The sequence below is a fragment of the Mustela lutreola genome, chromosome 8 (genome assembly GCF_030435805.1).
Source record: "Mustela lutreola isolate mMusLut2 chromosome 8, mMusLut2.pri, whole genome shotgun sequence".
NCBI lineage: Eukaryota > Metazoa > Chordata > Mammalia > Carnivora > Mustelidae > Mustela > Mustela lutreola.
The window spans coordinates 109,346,107-109,367,218 of NC_081297.1; the positions used below are offsets into that span (position 1 = coordinate 109,346,107).

The window sequence follows — 21,112 nt, forward strand, 5'->3', positions numbered from 1 at the left end:
GGCTCTACCCAGGCCCCTTGAATCAGATGGGGATGGGGTGGATACAGGATGGCGTGCTTACTCTGTGCCAAGCACTGCTCTAGGAACCTTTATTATTTTGGGCACTATTATAATTGCCATTATAATGTTATTTAATTCATTCAGCCATCTTATTAGTCAGCTATTGGTCCCCTTTTACAGGTAAGGGAGCTGAAGTTCAGAGACATTCAGTAACTGGCAGCAAGTCATAAAGTTGTGATTCAAAACAGGGTCTGCTTCTAGAACCTTCTTAAACTCCTGTACTCTGCAAGATCTAGAAGAGAGGCAATGCAGATATCCTCAGACTAGAAGTTGTATTATTTTTATTTAGTATCCAGAAAAAAATCAGAAACAGTATCCTTTCTTATGATGCCATTCATTTCATACATGATCCTTTAAAAATAAACAGTTTTTAGATTTTCAGAAAAACTATGAACATAGTACAGACAGCTCTCATATACCCAATGCCCAGTTTCTTCTATTATTAACATCTAACATTGGTATGGTATATTTATTACAATTAATGAACCAATATCGATACATTACTAACTAAAGCCCACATGTAACATTTTTTTCCCAATTATACTAGAGCCAGCACAACTGTGTGCAAGACTCAAGGTTAACTCTTATGGCTCAAGTGGTCTACTAAATCTTATTTTATTCATCTCTAAGAGGGAAATAATAAAAATAATTATTTCAAAGGAACATATTGGTAATATTTGAAGAGGATCTCAAAACTCATACTCTTTCCCTTGATAGAGGCCAAAATATTTCCATCAGGACTCCTAAAACCTATGAAGAACCAAAGAACCATATGACTTTAATCTTCAGCAAGTGATTTATAATATCCAATTCCAGAATAAAGTAGATTTACATACAGGACACACTAGCCAGGTAAGGCCTGGGAGCATGGAGGAATAATAAACAAGTCAGCCAGGAAACTTTCTTTCAAAGGGAAGATGCAGGAAAGAGGTGGGGCTTGGCATCCCCAGTTTCTCCATCAAAAATCTCAAACAGTTGAAGTCATTTCCCCTTCCCTGGAGAAAAGAGCCAGGTGGGGAAAGGCCCAGAGCATATTAATGCTGATAAGTCTCATTAGTAGTTTGCAGTTAAGAATTGATCTGTGTGTGAGCTCGAATGATTGTGTCTGATACAGGGTACAAGTAAACAGAAAACGCATTTGCTTCAAGTAACTCCTTCTGCAACAGATAGTAATTCTTTTTCAACAAAGACAGTGGTGTTTTTGCTTCAGAAACAGTCCAGTTGCTAACAGTGACCAGGCACTCATGTAAGATTGAAAAAAAAAAAAAACGTTATTTTGAGATGCATCTCTTTATGATGACTATAGAGAAGTCAAAAGATTACACCCATTAATTGTGTTCTCTCATAGTGATTTCTGGCTGATCTACAGAGTCACCTTCCTCCAAATATAGAATCCTAGGTTCCATTGGTTCAGAGCATCTGTGAGTGAGGCCAAGGTTTTTATATGTTGGAAAGCCTTAGGAACTCTGATGACCAAAGAGTTTGGGTCCTACTGTACACACTAAAGAGATGTTTTAACAATGAAATCTGATCTGGGGAGAAAAGCGTAACTATTTTGTTCTTTAAAAAAAAAAGTTTTGAGTTATGAAGATGTATAAAAACATCAACTTATTTTCTAAACTTTTCTTACTTGGGAAATCTTTTCAAATAAGTAAAATATTTCCGTCTCAGCAAAACTATTATATTGCATAGTTTGCCTAGCTATACACTATAAAGTATTAGCAGACAGGCTGCTGGAAAAGTAAAATCTTTAGGAAGTTTGTAATTTGGGATGCAAATGCTATACCTATGTTTATATCCTCACCATTTCCTGAGAAGGTGTACTCTTTGAACAGACTAAAATACAGATATTGCCTAGCCAACATTAAAAATAGGAACCTGTTTGAAATTCTCACACTCATACCACTCCCCATACTTCCTGAACCCACCCACGGCTTTCTCAAGTTTCTATCCCTGGCTGCAGAACCAACACATCGCCTTTCCTAACATGCTTCGCTCCTGCTACATAAGAAGGCAGAGACCATTGATGCTGTTCCTAACTGTATCAGCAGTAATGCTTTGTCCTTCCCATGTCATCCAAGGAGCCCTAGATTCTTTCTGAACAAGAGTTTGTTAGTTCTGTCCACACTTGCATGGGGGATCCGGGGTGGAAAGGCGGTCAGTGGCGCTTATTTAGCTCATTGCCCTGTGGGGTGTGGCTCTTCTCTAGGCTGGTTTTGCTGTCCTTCGGTGAGTGAGCTTCCTTATATTGTCTGTGGTCAGCCGGCAGCTTAACTGCAGGCTGGCTGGCATCTCCAGCTATTGGGGGCTGATAACTGGGGCCTGGCTGGCGAGGATACCTCACATTTCCTCGTGCCCTTCATCTTTCAGCAGGCCAGCTTAGCTCCCTCTCCATGGTGATCTCAGAGATCTAACCACAGGAAAAGACAACCAGGCCTAAGGAGCAAGTCTCTGCTTGCTCCGTATTTGCTAGTCTCATTGCCTAAGTCAAGTCACATGGCCAAGCCCAGGTTCAAGATGTCATGAAATGGAACCTACCTCTTGATGGAAGAAATTGAATTCACATTGTAAAGGGGCGTGGCTACAGAGATGGGAAAATTGTGGCCCTCTCTGCAATCCAGCACAAGTGCCTAGTCTGTAAAAAGCTTAATATTGGGGCACCTGGATGGCTCAGTGGTTTGGGCTGCTGCCTTTGGCTCGGGTCATGATCTCAGGGTCCTGGGATCGAGCCCCGCATCGGGCTCCCTGCTCCGCAGGAAGCCTGCTTCTCTCTCTCTCTCTCTCTCTCTCTCTGCCTGCCTCCCTGCCTGCTTGTGATCTCTGTCAAATAAATAAATAAAATCTTTATAAAAAAATAAAAAATAAAAAGCTTAATATTTAAAAAATACAGATGAGGCATCTGCCACAGTTAAATGACTGTGGTTGATATTTCATTTTAGCCTTTTGTGCTGGTGGAGTTGCAAGTTGGGCAAGTCCGGCAAAAAAGAAATCTCACTGGGCAACACAAATCCCTACTTTTCTGTCACCATTTTAGCTTTCCTTTTCTTTCTTTTTTAAGATTTCATTTTAAGATTTCATTTATTTATTTGAGAGAGAGAGACCCAGTGAGAGAGGGAACACAAGCAGGGGGAGTGGGAGAAGGAGAAGCAGGCTTCCTGCAGAGCATTTAGCCTTCCAATTTTTAGCCTTCCAATTACCTGCGGAGTTAGTGGCCACACAGAGCAGCTGCGGTTGAACAGAAGTGTGGTTGAGATGGTATGTGTGGTGAAGAAAGCCCACCCATGCTCTGTCAGAATCCGCTTTTTAAGGTAGTCAGGTGGGGCACCTGGGTGGCTCAGTGGGTTGAGCCTTTGCCTTCCGCTGGGGTCATGATCCCAGGGTCCTGGGATCAAGCCCTGTGTCGGGCTCTCTGCTGGGCAGGGAGCCTGCTTCCCCCTCTCTCTCTGCCTGCCTCTCTGCCTACTTGTGATCTCCGTCTGTTAAATAAATAATTTTTTTTTAATCTTGAAAAAAAAAAAATAAGGTAGTCAGGTGACCTTTTCACCTTCCATGAGGCCTCCATGGAGGAACAGGTGACAGAAACAGAAGGAAATAGTAATAACACTATTGTCTAATGAGAGACAATAGATGTGGCCTCACTGGGCAAAAAAACGTGTACACATGATTTAGTGAGGGGGCACACTTGGTGACCATAAAAAGGGCATTTAGTCATGACTCAGTCCCTGGATGAGAGACAGACAGTGAGACAAGAACTGCAGGAACTGTTGCAAAGTAGGCTCTTTTTCCACGTGATGTCTGAGAACCTTCCGTCTGAGGAAGGTGGCAATTCTCTTAGCCTGGACAACCAGGACTTGCCCCACTTTTTTAGGTTCCTTGTTGATAATGAGGGAAAATCAGATTGTACTAGAAATCTTCTCCCGTCTGCATCCCCATCTCACCCACAAACAGGTTCTGCAGACTATGGCTCTTGGGTAATATGCCCTCTTCTCCCAAGTGGCCGGCTCACCAAGTTCTCTCTCACCAGAAGCCACAGAAGTGAAAACAGACATTAGCTGCCAGCCGTCAACACTCTTGGTCAAAGCCCCCAGATCAGCACTGAAGAAATACTTCCGTCCTGAAATGCAACAAGATTTGGCTTTGCTTGGTGTCTTCTAAGACAAAGCAAGGTTTACACGATAGGCAAATAGTGGTGCTGCCTGAATTTTCCATATTACCTCTGTTTTCCTCTAGTTTCAGAAAAGCCTAGTAGGGAGAAAATTAACATTAAAATATAGTATTGGAACCTCTGAAACAAATAATACATTACGTGCTAATTCATTAAATTTAAATAAAATTAAATTTTAAAAATAAAATACAGTATTGAAAGGGAATTTACAGTTATGTAGATCAATTTCCTAGGCTTAGAAAAGGGTCCTTGCGAGCTATTGATCTATAGGGGAAGAGCGTTAAGCACCAGGCAGACCCCCTTGGCCCCTCTTCCACCAGAGCACTCTGCTTTTTCTTATTTGTTTTGTACACTGGGATTTGCAAAATATTTCTTTTGATAACAGGTTGTTGATGCTGAGACTTCATTTTGTGGGTGAGGAACTGGAAGCCCAGGGACGTGGGGTGATTTGCTCAAGGTCACAGCAGTTGTCAGGTACAGAGCTCAGGACAGAAATCAAGTCCGAATTTCTGGTCCACAGTTCTTTGTTCTATCACCTGGCCACGTTCCACTTCTCCTTATGCAAGCTGCAAGACTTCCTTTGGATAGATGCTCACTCACGAGCCTCTATAAATACTGTCCAAATGCTTGACATCGATTGGGAGATGAAAACTGTGATTTCTCATTTGAACAACTGCTACAATAGGATCAGGGTTCTGGCTCTGAGTTCTTACCCTGTCTTTCATGAGCTGGTGGACTTAATCTTTCTCTCCTGCAGCTTCCTCACTGTGAAATAGAGACAAGGACGCTCAACAACTGAGCTACTTGTTCAGCTTTTTGTAAGCAGGCAGTTAATTAACATAGGACGTTGTTGATTTTTGGTTTATTGCTTTGATTGAACAAAAACCATTTAAAATTCATGAATTGTAAAGGCCTCCATTAAAATGTGTTGTCTCTTCGCACTGGAAGGAAAAACTGGAGATAATAATCAAAACAATCACCATTTATATGGTACATAGCTTGAGTTCATTAAAGTATGATCAAAGGACCCGTGTCCTGTCTGAAAACCATGCAGGCAGAAGCACAACGAGAACTGCTAGGCATGAGCCTCAAGAAATCACTGAACCGTTCAGAATCTAACAAAGCCTGGAGTACGAAAGGAGGGCTGGAGAAGGATCACCGGGGCTGTCTTAAATGGTAAACAACACAGGCACCAAGAATTTCAGTTGGTCTTGAAATTCTCTGCTTCCCATTTAGGAGCTGCTTCTAAATGTGGCAGCTCTCCCACTGCCTAATTAAAATGCCTTCGCGGAATGGCTTCAAATCTGAAAAGGATGAATAGTTGCCAAATGGGCCCCTTTCTTTGCTGGGACTGTAGATAATTTGTCTCCAGCTAACAAGAACTGGCACTAAAAGCCAAAAGTGGGGCATCAAAAGGCTTTAGACACTGGGTGAGGACTGCTCTGTGTTACTCAAATGCGGAATGATCACTATGGTGTGAGATCAGATTATTCTAACCATAAATTGGGCAGAGCTACATTACAAAGTAGACAAAATGGTACCAGATGAACACTACTCTAGTGTGTGCAATGGTTCCTAGTTTCTTTCACTATTATGTAAAATATCCAGATTATGTCAGCTTATGTCTCCATTTGTAGATCAAGAGTGAAAAACGACCATGGGGCAATGGATTGGTACTGGGAGATCTGTGTTTGGGTTCTGGCCTGTTATTGAGAATCTTTGCTGGATTGAATGTTGGGCCTCTGCTTCCTCATCTGTGAAATGAATGGTGGAGTATGATGTGAGTTTGGGATTTCTAAACTTTTCCAGGTCTAACAGATTCTTTATGTTATGGGTATAGATAATAAGGACCAACAACTTTCTTCCTTTCTTTAGGTTATTTAAATTGTCCTATATATCAAATCCCAATGGATTTTAAAATTATATGGATTCTGGGGCACCTGGCTAGCTCAATCAGTACAGCATGCAACTCTTGATCTTGGGGTTGTAAATTTAAGCCCTATGTTGGGTGTAGAGATTACTTGAAAATAAAATCTTAAAACAAAAATTATATTGATTCTGTGGTCTTTTACCCTTCAATTAACATTCAATCACTTCCTGGGCTAGTGATTTAGTACAGACAAAACTGTTGCAAGAAAAAAGAGATCTGACTACTGTGGTTTAAAAACACAAAGGTTGGGGCGCCTGGGTGGCTCAGTGGGTTAAGCCTCTGCCTTCGGCTCAGGTCATGATCCTGGGGTTCTGGGATCGAGCCCCGCATCAGAGAGCCTGCTTCCCTTCCTCTCTCTCTGCCTGCTTGTCATCTCTCTCTGTCAAATAAATAAAAATCTTTAAAAACAACAACAACAACAAAAAAAAACCCCTCAGAGGTTACTTCTATGACATAAAAGAACTTGGGAGGCAGGAAATCTATAGCAGGTACTGTGACTTTATGAAGAAACTTTATGAAGTTCTGTTGTGTGGGACTGCTAACCTCAAGGTTACATCCTAATTCATTATGACTGCTGGGATGCCAACCATTACATCTATGTTCTGGGAGCAAGAGGAAATAGACAAATCATGGCTCATCTTCTGACTAGGAAATGTTGTCCTTTGGCTGGGCACTTTGGCACCCCAAATGAAATTGGGGTCCTGTTACTAAGAAGTGAGAGGACCAACCAGCAGTTTCTGTCATAGGCAGTCATCTCAGCTGGATTCCTTGGGTAAAGATCATTTTCTCAGTCCAGCACTACTTTCTCCCAAATACCGGGTCTGGTGGGTGAGGGCTAGTGGAGAAACAAACCTCTCTGTTTTCCAACACCTTAAAATTAGGAGGAAAACCTGGGCAGGAAGGCATGATCCTGACCGAGGACGTGGGGAACCATTTTCACAGGTGAAAGTCAGCAAAATTATTCTATTGCAGATGCTACCTGGGGAAATGGGTATTTTTGAGTGATTATAATAAAAGTATTTTCCAGTTTTGTCTAGGAAATAACCAATTAACATCTACCCAAAAAAATACCTCAACAACTGTTTAGCTCTGTTCTTGCTATGAGTAAGTTCCACAGTGACAGCGACTAGAAGGGAAACATACAAATCTTTTCCTTTATTTTTAAAATAAAGGCTCATCCTCGAGCTTGGATTAGGTAAAATAGTCACTCAGGCAAAAGGACGTCACTTCCTGAAGCTGTATTTTTTATCTTTGCTGCTTAGAACCCACAGCCTGCATTTTTCACTATGATTTTATTTATTTTATTTTGTATTAATAATCTTAGTTTATTGCACTAGCCAAAATGCTGGAAAGGTGTATGGGTTTAAAAAATTATGAATGGGGCGCCTGGGTGGATCAGTGGGTTAAAGTCTCAGCCTTTGGCTCAGGTGGGATCAAGCCCTGCATCAGGCTCTCTGCTTGGCAGGGAGCCCTTGCACGCTCTCTCTGCCTGCCTCTCTGCCTACTTGTGATTTCTGTCTGTCAAATAAATAAATAAAATCTTTTCAAAAAAATTATGAACAAAACCCAGTCAAAACCTAGGCAGTGTGATAGCTGAGGTCAGTTAAGGATAGTACTTCAGCTCAAACATTTAGGCTCTGAGGTTCGTATTTGCCACGGATCACTGCTCCCCACCTGTGATGGTTAATTTTATGTGCTAACAGGGCTAGGCCACAGTACTCAAATATTTAGTTAAAGAGATTTCAGGGCGCCTGGGTGGCTCAGTGGGTTAAGCCGCTGCCTTCGGCTCGGGTCATGATCTCAGGGTCCTGGGATCGAGTCCCACATCGGGCTCTCTGCTCAGCAGGGGGCCTGCTTCCCTTCCTCTCTCTCTGCCTGCCTCTCTCTGCCTACTTGTGATCTCTCTCTGTCAAATAAATAAATAAAATCTTTAAAAAAAAAAAAAAAAAAGAGATTTCAACATGATGCATGTCTTTTGGGGGGTGAAATTAATAGTAAAACCAGTAAACTTCCAATAAAGCAGATAACTCTTCATAATGTGGACGGGCCTCATCCAATCAGTTGAAGGCCTTAAGAGAAAAAGATCAAGGTGGCCCAGGAAAGAGAGAATTTTGCCTCCAGATTCAAAGCTGCAACATCAATTCTGCACCAGTCTTCAGCCTGCAAGCCTACCAGCCTTCTTTGCAGATTTCAGACCTGTCAACCTCCTCAAGTGGGTGAGCCAATTTCGTAAAATTCCTCTATCTCAACAGATATAGATATATAGATGTCTGTCTCTCTCAATGTGTGTGTGTGTGTGTGTGTGTGTGTACACATCCTATTGTTTCTTTTTCCCTGAAGAACACAAACACACCATACCATCTTTTGGCTCATGGATATTTGCAAACGAGCCCATTTTTGCTGCTTCTCATTTCTGTGATGCATTTATTCAAAGCTAACTGATAAAGGCAATGTGATCCAAAGGGGTAAGGAGTATGAATTCTGATATGGGGCTGGAATCATAGTAGCAAAGTTATATTCCCCAAGTAAACCTTTTACCTCTCTTAGCCTTAGTGTTCTTATCCGTAAAGTGGGTCATGATGCTGGTTTGAGGATTAAATGATGATAGTAAAGACAAGGACTGAAAATACCTACTTTGTCAGAGCACATACTGTATGCCACGTGAACATGGATTCTCATTTCCTTTCCACACAGCCTTAGGAGGGGGACATGAGGAAACTGAGGTCCACAGAGGTGAAGGAGCCCATCCAAGTTCACATGGCCAGCAAGTGGAATCCCAGAATCATAACCAGCCCCGTGCCACCCCCGTAGCACATCTGAGCACTCCAAGTCTACACCCTACACCCGGCACAGAGCAACTGCGCAAGATTAATTCCCTTCCATTTTCTTTTCCAAGGCCTTTTGTCTGATCACTCAGCCATTTCTGCTCCTGTCGGAACCAGTGAAAGAACAGAGTGTTGTGCCTTTCAATTTGTAGCACTCTGTGCAGTAAGGAATGTGCCCCAGGGTGTTTCATTCTGTGACTTCCTCTCCAGGAACAAAATCTGAAGGCAGAGACTGCCTGTTGCACCACAGTACCTTGAGGTCGCCTTTGTATTCACAGCCGTCAGTGGTCAGTTAAAGGAAGCAGTCACCAGCTGGTCCTGGCCACTGCCTATACTGCTAAATTCACACCCTCCCCCCAGCCAATCACAAGCTATGCATTTGAATGCACACCTCCTTGCCTCTGCTTTTCTGGTGTAATTTAAAAGTGAGAAGAAAGAGTGGATATCCTCTGAATCTTCCCTCCTGGCTTGGTGTTGCCCAGAGAGCAAACTGCCTTTACTTATTTCGTTATGTTGCTGTGGGACCATGGGAAGTGGCAGAAGAAACTCTCTCTCTCTCTCAGTCCCTTCTCTTTGGAAATCGATAAAAAATGTCTGTTCCATTAGCATGAAGAGCATTTATGCATTTTTAAGTGTTTCTTTGGCAAACTGGGGAGCTGCTCTGCAATAGGCCACAGACGTGTCTGCAGCTATTCATAATAATAATAATAATAGGCATTCTATAATATCGATATACCCAAATGTAATATCATCTCCTTGAAAACTCATTTCATGTGAGGATGCTGATGTTGGTACCAAGTTATTCTATAATTCTAGGGAAAGAGATTTTGAGAATCCTCTGTACTTGGCATAACACCTGTTATATTCATGCTTGGATTTTCATCAACTTAAATAATTTAAAGTTCAAGAATATTCTATAAAGACTGGTTTCATTCCAGCTGATTACTTCAGGGCTTCCAGGATAAATGCTAATGCAGAAACACTTATTTTTGTTAGTGAGATATAAATATGCTATAAAACTTTTTTTTTTTTTTTTTTTTTAGAAAACAATTTTAAAAATTTAGGACTTCTATTATATATTTCCACAGGTCTGATGCAAGGAACCATGCTAGGCATCTGTTACAACTATATCTACAAACACAATATATGGAATGAGTACGAAGTCACAAGTGCTGGGGGACTTCAATTCTTTTCCAGTTTCCTGTCCCTTCATTCTTCCCCAATGATGCCAAACTCGTTCTGGTCCATAAACATGTCGTTGTTTTCCATGCCTTACCCGTGTTAACTCCTTGTCTACCATGACCCTCCTGTCCTTTATCCCCCTTCTCCCACTATGCTTCACAAATTCCTTCTCCTTCCGGACCCCCAGATCAAACGTCATCAGGAAGCCTTTCCTGATTTTCCCATACTCCTTCCTTGAAGGTTAATATCTATTTATTTTTTGTAACTCTCCAACTTCCAAATACAGTTATATTTATAGTTATATCTGTATTTCCAAATATAGTTAACTCTAAACTGTCTTACCCAACAGTCCTGGAAGGCAAACAGAGGGTTTGAATGAAATCCACACTTCTTGCAATAAGGAAGAAGAGATGACTTATTTCTTGCAACAAGGAAGAGCTCACTGTCAGCAGTTTGATCCAATGCCTTAAGGGTCTTCTCGGTTCTGTGGCAAAACGAATACAGACTCCTTAAAAAGGATCTGGAAAGGGCTGGAAGATGGGGGTGAAAAAAATTACCCTTGATCCAATTATCCAGTGATAGCCTTTACTGATGTGTACATCTTACATTTTGTTTTGAGTGTGTATGTCTGTATACGTTTTGTTTTTCTCCATTCCTGAGCTCAAAGGACAACCACTTACCCCAACCAAAGTCATTGGCCCTTGCCTTTTCTTAGTAAAGTTTTATTGTAGTGTAGCATATATACAGGAAAGTTCATTCATGAATCAAGTGTACAGCTTGATGAGTTGGAGGCTTGGTGGGGGGCGTTGTTTGTTTGTTTGTTTGTTTTGTTTTGTTTTTGTTTGTTTGTTTTGCCCCCAGCATGGGGCTCAAACTCACAACCCAAGATCAAGCATTGTTCCCTCTTCCAACTGAGCCAGCTAGGTACCCAAGCTTGTTGAGTTTTTACAAAATAAACACACCCATGCAACCAGCACCTGAGACAAAAAACTGTATCTTATCAATGCCCTAGATGCTACTTCTAGTTAATACTCTTCCCCCAAAGGCAACCATTATGTATATTTCTCACATTAGATTATGTCTTGCCTGTTTTGGAAGTTTATGTAAATGTAATCATCCAGTATGTGCTTTTTTGTGTGCTGGGCTTCTTTCAGTCAGTAGTAAACTTATGAGATTCACCCATGTTGCTTCAGGTAGTTGTAAAGAGCTCATTCTCAGGTACCATTAAATTTTATGAATAAGCCATAATTTGTTAATCCATTGTACTATTGATAGGCATTTGGGTTATTTCCAGCTTTTGGCTATTACAGATGGTGTTGTTGTGAATATTATTGAGCATGTTTTTGGTGCATATATGTATGCATTTTTGTTGGGTTTTTACCTACAAGCAGAATTGCTAAGTTATAGAGTATGTGTATGTTCAACTTTGGGTACATTCTGCCAAATTACTCTTCCAGGTTTAATCACAGGTGCCAGTTTATTGATGATCACCAAACTTGGAATTAGTATGTTGAACAGACTCTACAGTAATAGTCATGGCCCAGCTTAGACTCATGAAGAATTTAAAGACTTTCATTATTTTTACTGTATATACAAGTATAGCATTTTCACATATTCTGACATCTTACTTAAAACAAAACAAATTGAACTTTCCAAGAGAAGAAATCAGTCAATATCATTACAACCTTAAAAAGATGGGTGATATATAACCCAAGAGCTTTTTATTATACTCTCATACCATTTGATTCTTGTATGTTGATGTTATCTCTTCTTTCTATATCTACAGGTGAAGTCTAAAGGGGTAAATGTTAGGTATCAATACTGGGGGCCTTGAAACCCCATGCCCTACTCAGAAGAGTGTGAAAAACATCCTTAATGAGCTTTAGGATCTCTGTTCTTTGGCTCATCTTGGAGCACTGACCTACTTTGAAATTATGTCAAATGATATACCAATGAAAATAAAGTTTACTGTAAAGAATAAAAAATAATAATTATTACAATTCTAAAGCCATCTCAGTCTTCTAGAAATGAACTTTTGTTCCAGGCATACTCTGCTCAAATTGACTTAGACTGGTTATAGACTTACAGCAAGTTTAAGTGGTTATGGGCTTTCCTATGATTTGTTCTCTAAAACAAATAGGGTATGCATCTAATCTAAACCCTAAAACACTAAATGTCTCCTTCCCTGTTAAAATAAAATTCTGACAAATTAAAATTGTAGATTTTTGTAATGATCAATCTGATTTTAGGTTGAGGAAGAAAATGGAGGGTATCTAATGGAGTAGATCATGTTGGTGGGTTAATTTTTCATGTATAAATGGGCCCAGCATACACAGATTAACTCACTTCTCTCATGGAAAGTGCTCTAGGGCCTTTGCTTTTAGAACTCAAGTCCTACAATAACATTTGGACTGTCTCAGTCAATGGATATACCATACCAGCAAAGACTCAACCATGGGAAGTAAGAGTAATTCCTATTTGCTTAAACTGGGATTAAAACTCAATTCTTTAAAAAATAAAATGTAGGATAGGGGCACCTGGGTGGCTCAGAGTAAAAGCCTCTGCTTTCGGCTCAGGTCATGATCCCAGGGTCCTGGGATCGGGCCCCGCATCGGACTCTCTGCTTAGCAGGGAGCCTGCTTCCCCGTCTCTCCTTGCCAGCCTCTCTGCCTACTTGTGATCTCTGTCTGTCAAATAAATAAAATCTTTTTAAAATAAATAAATAAATAAAATATAGGACTAACCCAACTAATTATTTTCAGTATGAGACAGGGATCGGCCTCCTGGAAAGATTTCTAGATTGTATTGAATACATTTTTCTGTGCCAGAAACTATAGATCTATGGATTTGATGAATCAGATCTATTTCTAAAAGACAAGGAGATAAATCCAATAGTAAAAATAGCTAACTTTTATTACCCACCTCTCATATATGCCAGACACTGGTATATATACACATCAGCTGCTTTGTATAAATATATTATACAGTCCTTAGAAGAACCCTTAAGGGGTAGACCTTATCCCCATTTTAAAGTTGAGGAAATTCAATTGGTTCTGCAGTTCCAGATCACTGGTGTTGGAATAGGGCTAGGTGATAAGCTGGTCAAAGGAGGATTTTCAAAGGAAGGTTCTTAAAAATCACCAGACAGTGAGAACCTGAAGGTCTACACCATGAGTGCTTCTCTTCTTGAACCTGAGGGGGAAGGGATTTAGACTCTCCGTCGTGGAGTGGAGCAGATCACACTGAGAAAAAGAGAATAGAAGCCTACAAAGGAATCCAATGTTAGATTTGAGGAGAGAGGATGGGGTGTGATTGTATGGTCAGCATGTCCTTCAGGGATCCTGCTCCCTCAGAGTGCCAGCTAACTCTCCCCTGGAGTGATGGACAAAAGATCCTGCTAACTCAGCCTAAATCCCTGGTGCAAGGACTTTTCTTAGAATGCTGAAGAGACCCATATCCTAGGAACAGATAGTGAGGGGGGTTTTCTATTACCTCCTAGAAATCCATTCCTCTTAATGGATCCACTCAGTGACCAGATACAGGATTTAAAATTTAAACTAATTCTGAAGAAACAAGTTTTCTTCCCTTAGTTAAAGCTCTGTTTGTGAGACTGCCCTCAGCTCAGACTCTCTAGCTTCTACTAGCCCTCAGGACAAGGAAGAAAGTTGAGACTAGTCAGAACCGAGGAAGATACTCCTCTCAACCTGGCAAGAAGGAAAGGGAAACATCCTTGGTAGAATGATGAATGCAAGTTTGTTTAAGGTGATACCAAAGCACTGGCTGTAGATTCCCCACTTTGGAACATCCTACCAGCATTTTCTGTGAACACCTCACCAGGACCTGGAGAGCGTCCACCTCTAGAATCCCCTCCAGGGTTGAAACTTCTTCTGGGGATGGAGCTGGCATAGCTCCCCCTAAATTCCACACCTAAGGACTAGATAGATGGTGAGGGATTAATAAACAACACTGTTTCTCTATATCAAACATTCCAGCTACCAAACGAGGCTTATTCCCCTAATAGAATTAACTGAATTCACCAAATCTTCTGTAATAGAGTTCTGGGGAGAACCATCACTAACAAAGCTGAGGCTAATGCAGGGAAAACTGGTAGAGAAGAGACAGCTATCCTCCCATGTTCATAAAGCAAACTCTCTCTGCTGTTTCTATTCTTCTGACTTCCAATATTTTAGCTGCTGTAAATACAAGTGGGAAAGTGGAAATGGGATAAAGGGCACTGAGGGAAGCAGTGGGTTGAAGGCGAGAGGAAGGAAAGAAAGAAGGAAGTGAGAACAAATGGAGTAAAGTTCCAAAAAGAAAGAAAGATTCCATGGTCAAATGATGTTTAATCTATTAAAAATAAGCAAATTAACAAATTAAAAATAGATTATGAGAGAAATAACACCTATTTAAAAATCATATTTGAAATGGGATATAGAAAAAACTGAAAGCAGTAAGACAAACAGGATAAGACTAGAGCAAAATATCCCAAATTAAGATTAACTAATAAAAATACAATAAAATAAATATTTATAATTTTTGAAAAGACTGAGGGCGAGTGAAATAGAGATGAAAGCTTTGGAATGGAAAGCTATAAAATTAAGACGGGACTAAAGCCCAAATCATAAAAAGAAAGAAAAGTAAGGCTAATGTAATTTAAGAAGTAGAAGAAAGTAAAAGAAAATGGGAGGGAGGGTACTTATAAAAGCAAAAACTCAAAACAACAGTAACCTGACAAGCCAGGCCAGTCAAGAGAGAGTAGAAATGAGGAAGTTCCTTGGACAGCCAAGCTTTCCTCATAGAAAAATTCTTTTAAGGCCCATCCCTGGTGGAAGGATTTTTAGTTTGAACACATACTCATATTCACCTATGCCTATCTCCATTCATTCATTCCACAAGCATCTTTTGTACTACGACCTGGGAATTCAATGGTGCAAGTCAGAAAACTTTTGCCCCCATGAAGTTTACAGTCTAGTGGCAGCAGATTATGGTGGGAGAGAACAGGGATGTTAACCAAATGATTACACAGACACATCAATAATTAGGGTTATGAAGAAAGAGCCCAGGGTGCTATGGGGAATATATGAGCTGGTGACTGATTGTTGGGGTGGGGGATATGGAGTGGATATATAGGTAGGTAGACATCAGGGAAGTTTTTCTGCCAACATATTTGTCCTGAGATCCAAGGTTGTGTTAGGAACTAACTGAAGGCAGATTAGGGTGTAGGCGGACAATATAAGTCAAGGTCCTGAAACAGGAAGGCTTTGGTGCTTTTGAGGAACTAAAAGGAGGCTGTGGTTGGAGGAGACAGGGAGAAGTGGTAAATGCACTTGGAGAGAATGGTGGGGACCATATTAAGAATTTCTTTCTTTATCCTAGGAGCAATAGGAACCATTTATTTGTTTCCTTCCTGGAACTGAAAAGAACAAATAAGTGCTTCATCCATTTGTGTGTTGACTCCCCCCCACACACAGCCTGCCTCGGGTGGGGAGTACCCTTTCTTTGGGATAAGACCATATCTGTCTTATATATCATTATATTCCCAGCACTTCCCCAGTGGAGAATCAGTAAACATTTTGGATGAATTAATAGCAAATTATTTTGGTAGGGGCACGACCAAAGTCCAGGTGTTCTCCAAAGTCTGTGCTGCTTCTAGGATGCCAGATTACTACCCTAATAATAGGTTGCTTTGAGATCTGTCTGCTCATGAATATGGTAGATGTTAGATGTTTCCCTCAGTGCTTTTGCTATCCTTAAATAACTCAGCTTCTAAAGCAGTGCTTATTTTTGAAAGTCTGGAAATTGCTCAGGAGTACTGCTATCTTCCATGATGATATTAAGGACAAACTGTGCAAGAGGAAGGAATTTATGATTACATATCCATGTGCCCTGGACTTCTTTTCTGGAAAAACTAACACACACACAGTGGCCAGTTGCTTTCCCACCAACAATCTTCACAGGTCTCAGAGAAATCTTAGTAACACTTGGTTTCTTAGTAGGTTTTCCCCCCAAGCCATGACACACCTAGGATATTTGACACTTGAAGCTGATGAGCTTATAAGACCCTCTTGTATAAGACAAAGTTATTTTTAGTAATAGGCATGTAATAATCAGGAATGTTAATTCTTTTCTTGATTTTTTCTTAGGTTTAAAACAAACAATAATTGAAGAAGAAGAGTAAGTTTCAGGTGTTGTTGTTGTTTTTTTAAACCCACTTTAAATTCAGTGAAGTATTTCATGCTTGAAGTAAAATTTGCACTTACTCAACAAAAATATCACACTTTGCATTTTATGCCTATTATCACTTTTTAAAATTTAGATACAAATAACAAACTCAGAGTGGTCACAGAGAATGTCAGAATTAAAGTGAGACAACTTCTGTTTGTTTGTTTTTGAAGTCACCATGCTATGATTATTTCTTTTAAGTCTACTCACTTAAAAGATGAAATACGTAGTACCAAAGGGGATAGAGACATAAAAATGCACCTGAAGTGAGTTCAAATGATTCTGAACAATTCACAATGTATTCTCACAAGAGTCTGTGGCTGAATCACAGAGAAGAGTCTGTAAATGAATCCATGGGGATGGAGGGGACAGGTGGGGCATGGGGACAGAAAGGCAGCCACTGAGTAAGCTATATAGTTCTCCAAATTAACTATATAGATAGTTCTCCAAATTAACCCCCATTTAATATACAAGGCTTTTTTTTTTTTTTTTTTAAGATTTTATTTATTTATTTGACAGAGAGAGAGAGAGATTGCAAGTAGGCAGAGAGTCAGGCAGCGAGAGAGAAGCAGGCTCCCTGCTGAGCAAAGAGCCCGATGCGGAGCTCGATCCCAGGACACTGAGATCATGACCTGAGCCGAAGGCAGCGGCTTAATCCACTGAGCCACCCAGGAGCCGCTAATATACAAGGCTTATTAAAGGCAAGAGCAAGATATGCTACTTCGAAGCTTACGTATACTTACTTAAACCCCACAGTAACCACAGCAATTGTTTAAAACTTAAACCAACAAAATGTCTTTTGTGGGGAAGAACATTTTATCACTGACATTGCTTAGAATAGCCAGCACATGATAACAAAAAGCAGACCAATCTTTTGAACTGATTATTCAAGGTATGATTTTTATAAGTCCTTTACAGAAAATGTACTCCTTTGCTGCCTGCACCTAAGGAGGCTGCCCCAGCACCTGCTCTCGGTAAGCCACAACTCTAACTGTAAAACAAACAAGAAACGCCATAAAAAATGTTACATGTTATTTAAGAAATGGGGGGGGGGGTTCCCACCTTCCCCTCCAGGCTTTAAGGATAACTTCTAGAAATTTCTTTTTTTTTTTTTTTTTTAAAGATTTTATTTATTTATTTGACAGAGAGAAATTACAAGTACATTGAGAGGCAGGCAGAGAGAGAGAGAAGGAAGCAGGCTCCCTGCTGAGCAGAGAGCCCGATGCGGGACTCGATCCCAGGACCCTGAGATCATGACCTGAGCGGAAGGCAGCGGCTTAACCCACTGAGCCACCCAGGCGCCCCTAGAAATTTCTTTTCTAAATAACACTTTGGGGAAATAATGAAAAAAAAAAAACTCCAGTGACCCTCTAATTGGGAAAATTAGGTTGTTGCCCGTTTTCCATATTTAAAAAATATATCACTTTGGCAAACATTTTAGTGTGTTTCTTCCCTCATTGCTGAAAAACCACTCCTAAGTGTGGAATTGCTGGGGTGACCAGCAATTTTAAAGCTTTAAAGATTTTCCTACTTTTGCTACATATCAGACAAACTGGCTTGTAAATATGAAAAAAAACACCATGATTTCCTACCTCCACTGAGACTACTGTAGAAAATACATCTGAAAGATAGAGAGGATCCTCGGACTCCGTAATGGACAAGGAAGCTCTGCCGTCAGCAGGGAGGAGGCAGGAGAGGCAGAAGCCAGACTCCTGAAGTGACCCCCCCAACCCCTGACCTCCACTGTGCACGTGTGATCTCAGGATACTGTGTCCCCTGGCTCCCAAAGGCTTAGGCTGTCTTTCCCGCTTCTCTTTCCCACAAGGCCCTGACTGGACATTATATTCCTCCAAAAGCAATCTTAAATTTCTACAGTGAGAAAAGGCAAATTTTGACTGAAGTCAGGTTTGAATCGTGAGGCACCTGGAAGGAGTTTGATCAATGTTGTGTATCACACTTCAGGACCTGCGCCACATGAGGACAACGGGTGTGGGGCAGGGGATGGGGGGATCAGAGAACACTGAGACACACAGAGAGACAGGAGACTGTCAGGATCCCTAATATATTTATTTCAAAACGGTCCAGCGTACAAGTATTCTCTATCTTCATATTCTTGCTTTACCAAGTGACTGTCGACTCATGGGATCTCAGACTCAAACTAGCACATCGGTTTCACGTTATTAGGGATTAAACAGTGCTTTAATGGATAAGCTGGGTACTTCAGCATTTTATATGTATTTATATATAATATGTGTATTTTGTATTTATATGCCTATATTTAAGATATGGTTTACATGGAAAAATATTAATTCTACATAACCAATTTAGTAATAAATGAATAACTAGGTAACCAACTAAATGTCAAAATCCACGTAAAGGGCTTGGAAGAGTACCTAACACATAAGCATTGACCAAATGTTAGTTATATGCTTAGCTGTCCTCTTGGTTATTATTATGAGTCTCCTTGCAAAGGGCATGGGCACTGGGAAGTCATTCCTTGGGGCCAGCAAAACTACACTGATAGATTAAAGTTCCCCAGTATTGTCATCCTGAATAAGTGTGAGATTCTTGTGAGGATGGATGCTGGGTGGCCAACGAGCAAAGAGGCCACATCAGGGCCTGTACCACTGGGAAGGACTTACACACTTTCTTCCTCTGGAGATAGGCCAAGCTACTTTGAATCAAGCTCTACTTCTCACCTGTGCTGCGTGTGTGGGTAGCTCACTTCACTTTTCTAAGCTTCCGGTTTCCTCACATGCAAATAGAGACCAGAATAGTCCTTACCTCCTGGGGTTGTTGTGATAAGTATGTGAGACATAAAGCAGCTAACGTGGCACCTGGCTAGTAGCAAGGACCCAGAAAATATAGGTAATTATTATGCGTTCAGACTGGATGACCTTTGAAGGGTTTTGGTTTTTGCCCAGATTAAAGAACTTATCCATTCCACAATTTAACAGAAAGAAACACTCTGGAAACTAAAGTCCGTACATAGTGAGGCGCGATTATCCAAGAAGGTCACCTTCAAATGTATTGCAGTAAAACTTTGTATCTGTACATGCAGGGACAAGTCTTTCACCAGATGTCTCCATAGCTGTCACTTACTTCCCCCCCTCTTTGTACAACTGTGCTCTTTCATCAACCTTAGTGCCCACTAAAAGTAACAGCTGCCAAGTACCATTGTTGTTTCACATGGTACTTGACAGCATTGTGGGCTTCATTTTTCCACCTGCTGTCAAGCCGAAGAATTCTCAGAATTCTCCCTTTGTTTTGTTCCAGCTTTGGTATTAGAAATATGAGATGAAGTAGTGAAGATTCAGGGCAAAGTCGGTTTTCTACTCAGTGAAGTTGAGTTTGCAGGTGGATGAGAGATGTGGGGGAGATGTCTGGCAAAGGGGCTCCGGGAAATGTATCTCTGTTTTGGTGGGAAACACTCCTGCCTCCACACTAAGCTCTCACTGACCCCTCTAGCCCCCACCCCGACCTCTAGGACCTCAGCAAGGAAGTACTTGCAGAGTTCAGTAACTCTGCCAAAGGTCAACCTTTGCGGGGACTTTAGTCCCACTTCTAGCAATGTCCTGGTATTATTATTCTGACCTCAGATCTCTCCTGATCTTACAGCTCTTCTTCCAGGACTGAAATCTGCCTTTTTCTGACCAGTGCTCCATTCCCCCAAGCTGGGATTGGGATCCTACTCCCCACTGCCAGCCTCAGGGCCTGGCTAATTCATGCCAAATTTTTCTAATGGCAACCAGCAGCTTGCCACTGACTCTGCCAAGACTCTGAACCAGTATTGCAGACCAGTCGGGTTTACTGTCTAACACCTGTCTCTTCATTACATTTAGCAGAACTATGATTGGCCAGACTGGCTGAATACTTATCTTAGTTTGGTTCAACATCAAACCCTCCTGGACCAGGCGGGGAGTCCTTGTAGGTCCTGGTCCCTCTAGAATTTTCCTGTCAGTGACTACTAAGTTTCAATTTTGGCGTGGGCCCCTACCCCAACCTGTCATTTGCTGTATGACTCTGGATAAATATTGTTAACTGAGAGGCCACAAACCTAGTTACCTATAGGGACCAACCAGGTGGGTAAGATAGATCTAAGTGGCTGGCTATGGGACTCAGCAAACTAGATTATCATCATCACCCAGGCCTGGGTGGTTATTGTCATGCCAGACTATGGGACTTTTCTGTTGTGTAACAGGGAAGAAAAAGGAAGAAACGGGCATGGGAAACCAGACGATTCTTTCAGCTCCCTGGGTCACTCCTCACCCCTCATTAACTCCAGCCATTTAATGGCTTCTCTGGAAGAAGCCATATGGGTGATTTGGGTGAGATCCAGTCACACTGGATCATGGTTTCTCCTCTCTGTTACTCTCCTTACAGCTCCTCATGCCTCAGTAAGATTTCCAAAAAAACAGTTCTAGCCTTATAGTCATGGATACTCTAAAAGTTGTTCTCTGTGCCTTGTTAGTCCAGTTTACTTAATATGCTTACCAATATGGGTTTGTCCTAGTTACTGTATTTGATTTCAAGGACAGAGAGGGCTCCCTTTTCTCACCAGCCATATCGCAAGTAGAGAGAGAAAGAATATGTGGAGCACAACAAATACATCACGGCTACCAGGGAAGTTGCCAAACGTGGTCTTGAATTCACTCACCATTCTGGGCTCTGTAGAAAGAAGGAGATGAGCTCTGTGGTCACGGGTATCATACAGCTGAACACTCCTCA

The 21,112-nt window shown here is 41.1% G+C and overlaps 1 protein-coding gene across 1 annotated transcript in view; it reads right to left on the bottom strand.

The window, feature by feature from the left end:
• Positions 1-3,060: 3,060 nt before the first annotated feature.
• Positions 3,061-21,112, bottom strand: part of LOC131839820 (uncharacterized) — a 107,028-nt gene continuing 88,976 nt past the window's right edge. Inside the window, exons 4-5 of the mRNA XM_059187530.1 lie at positions 10,505-10,646; positions 3,061-4,174 (exon numbers count right to left, since the gene is read on the bottom strand). Coding sequence (XP_059043513.1) covers positions 4,136-4,174; positions 10,505-10,646 — 181 coding nt within the window. The 3' untranslated portion in view covers positions 3,061-4,135. The remainder of the gene's footprint in view (positions 4,175-10,504; positions 10,647-21,112) is intronic.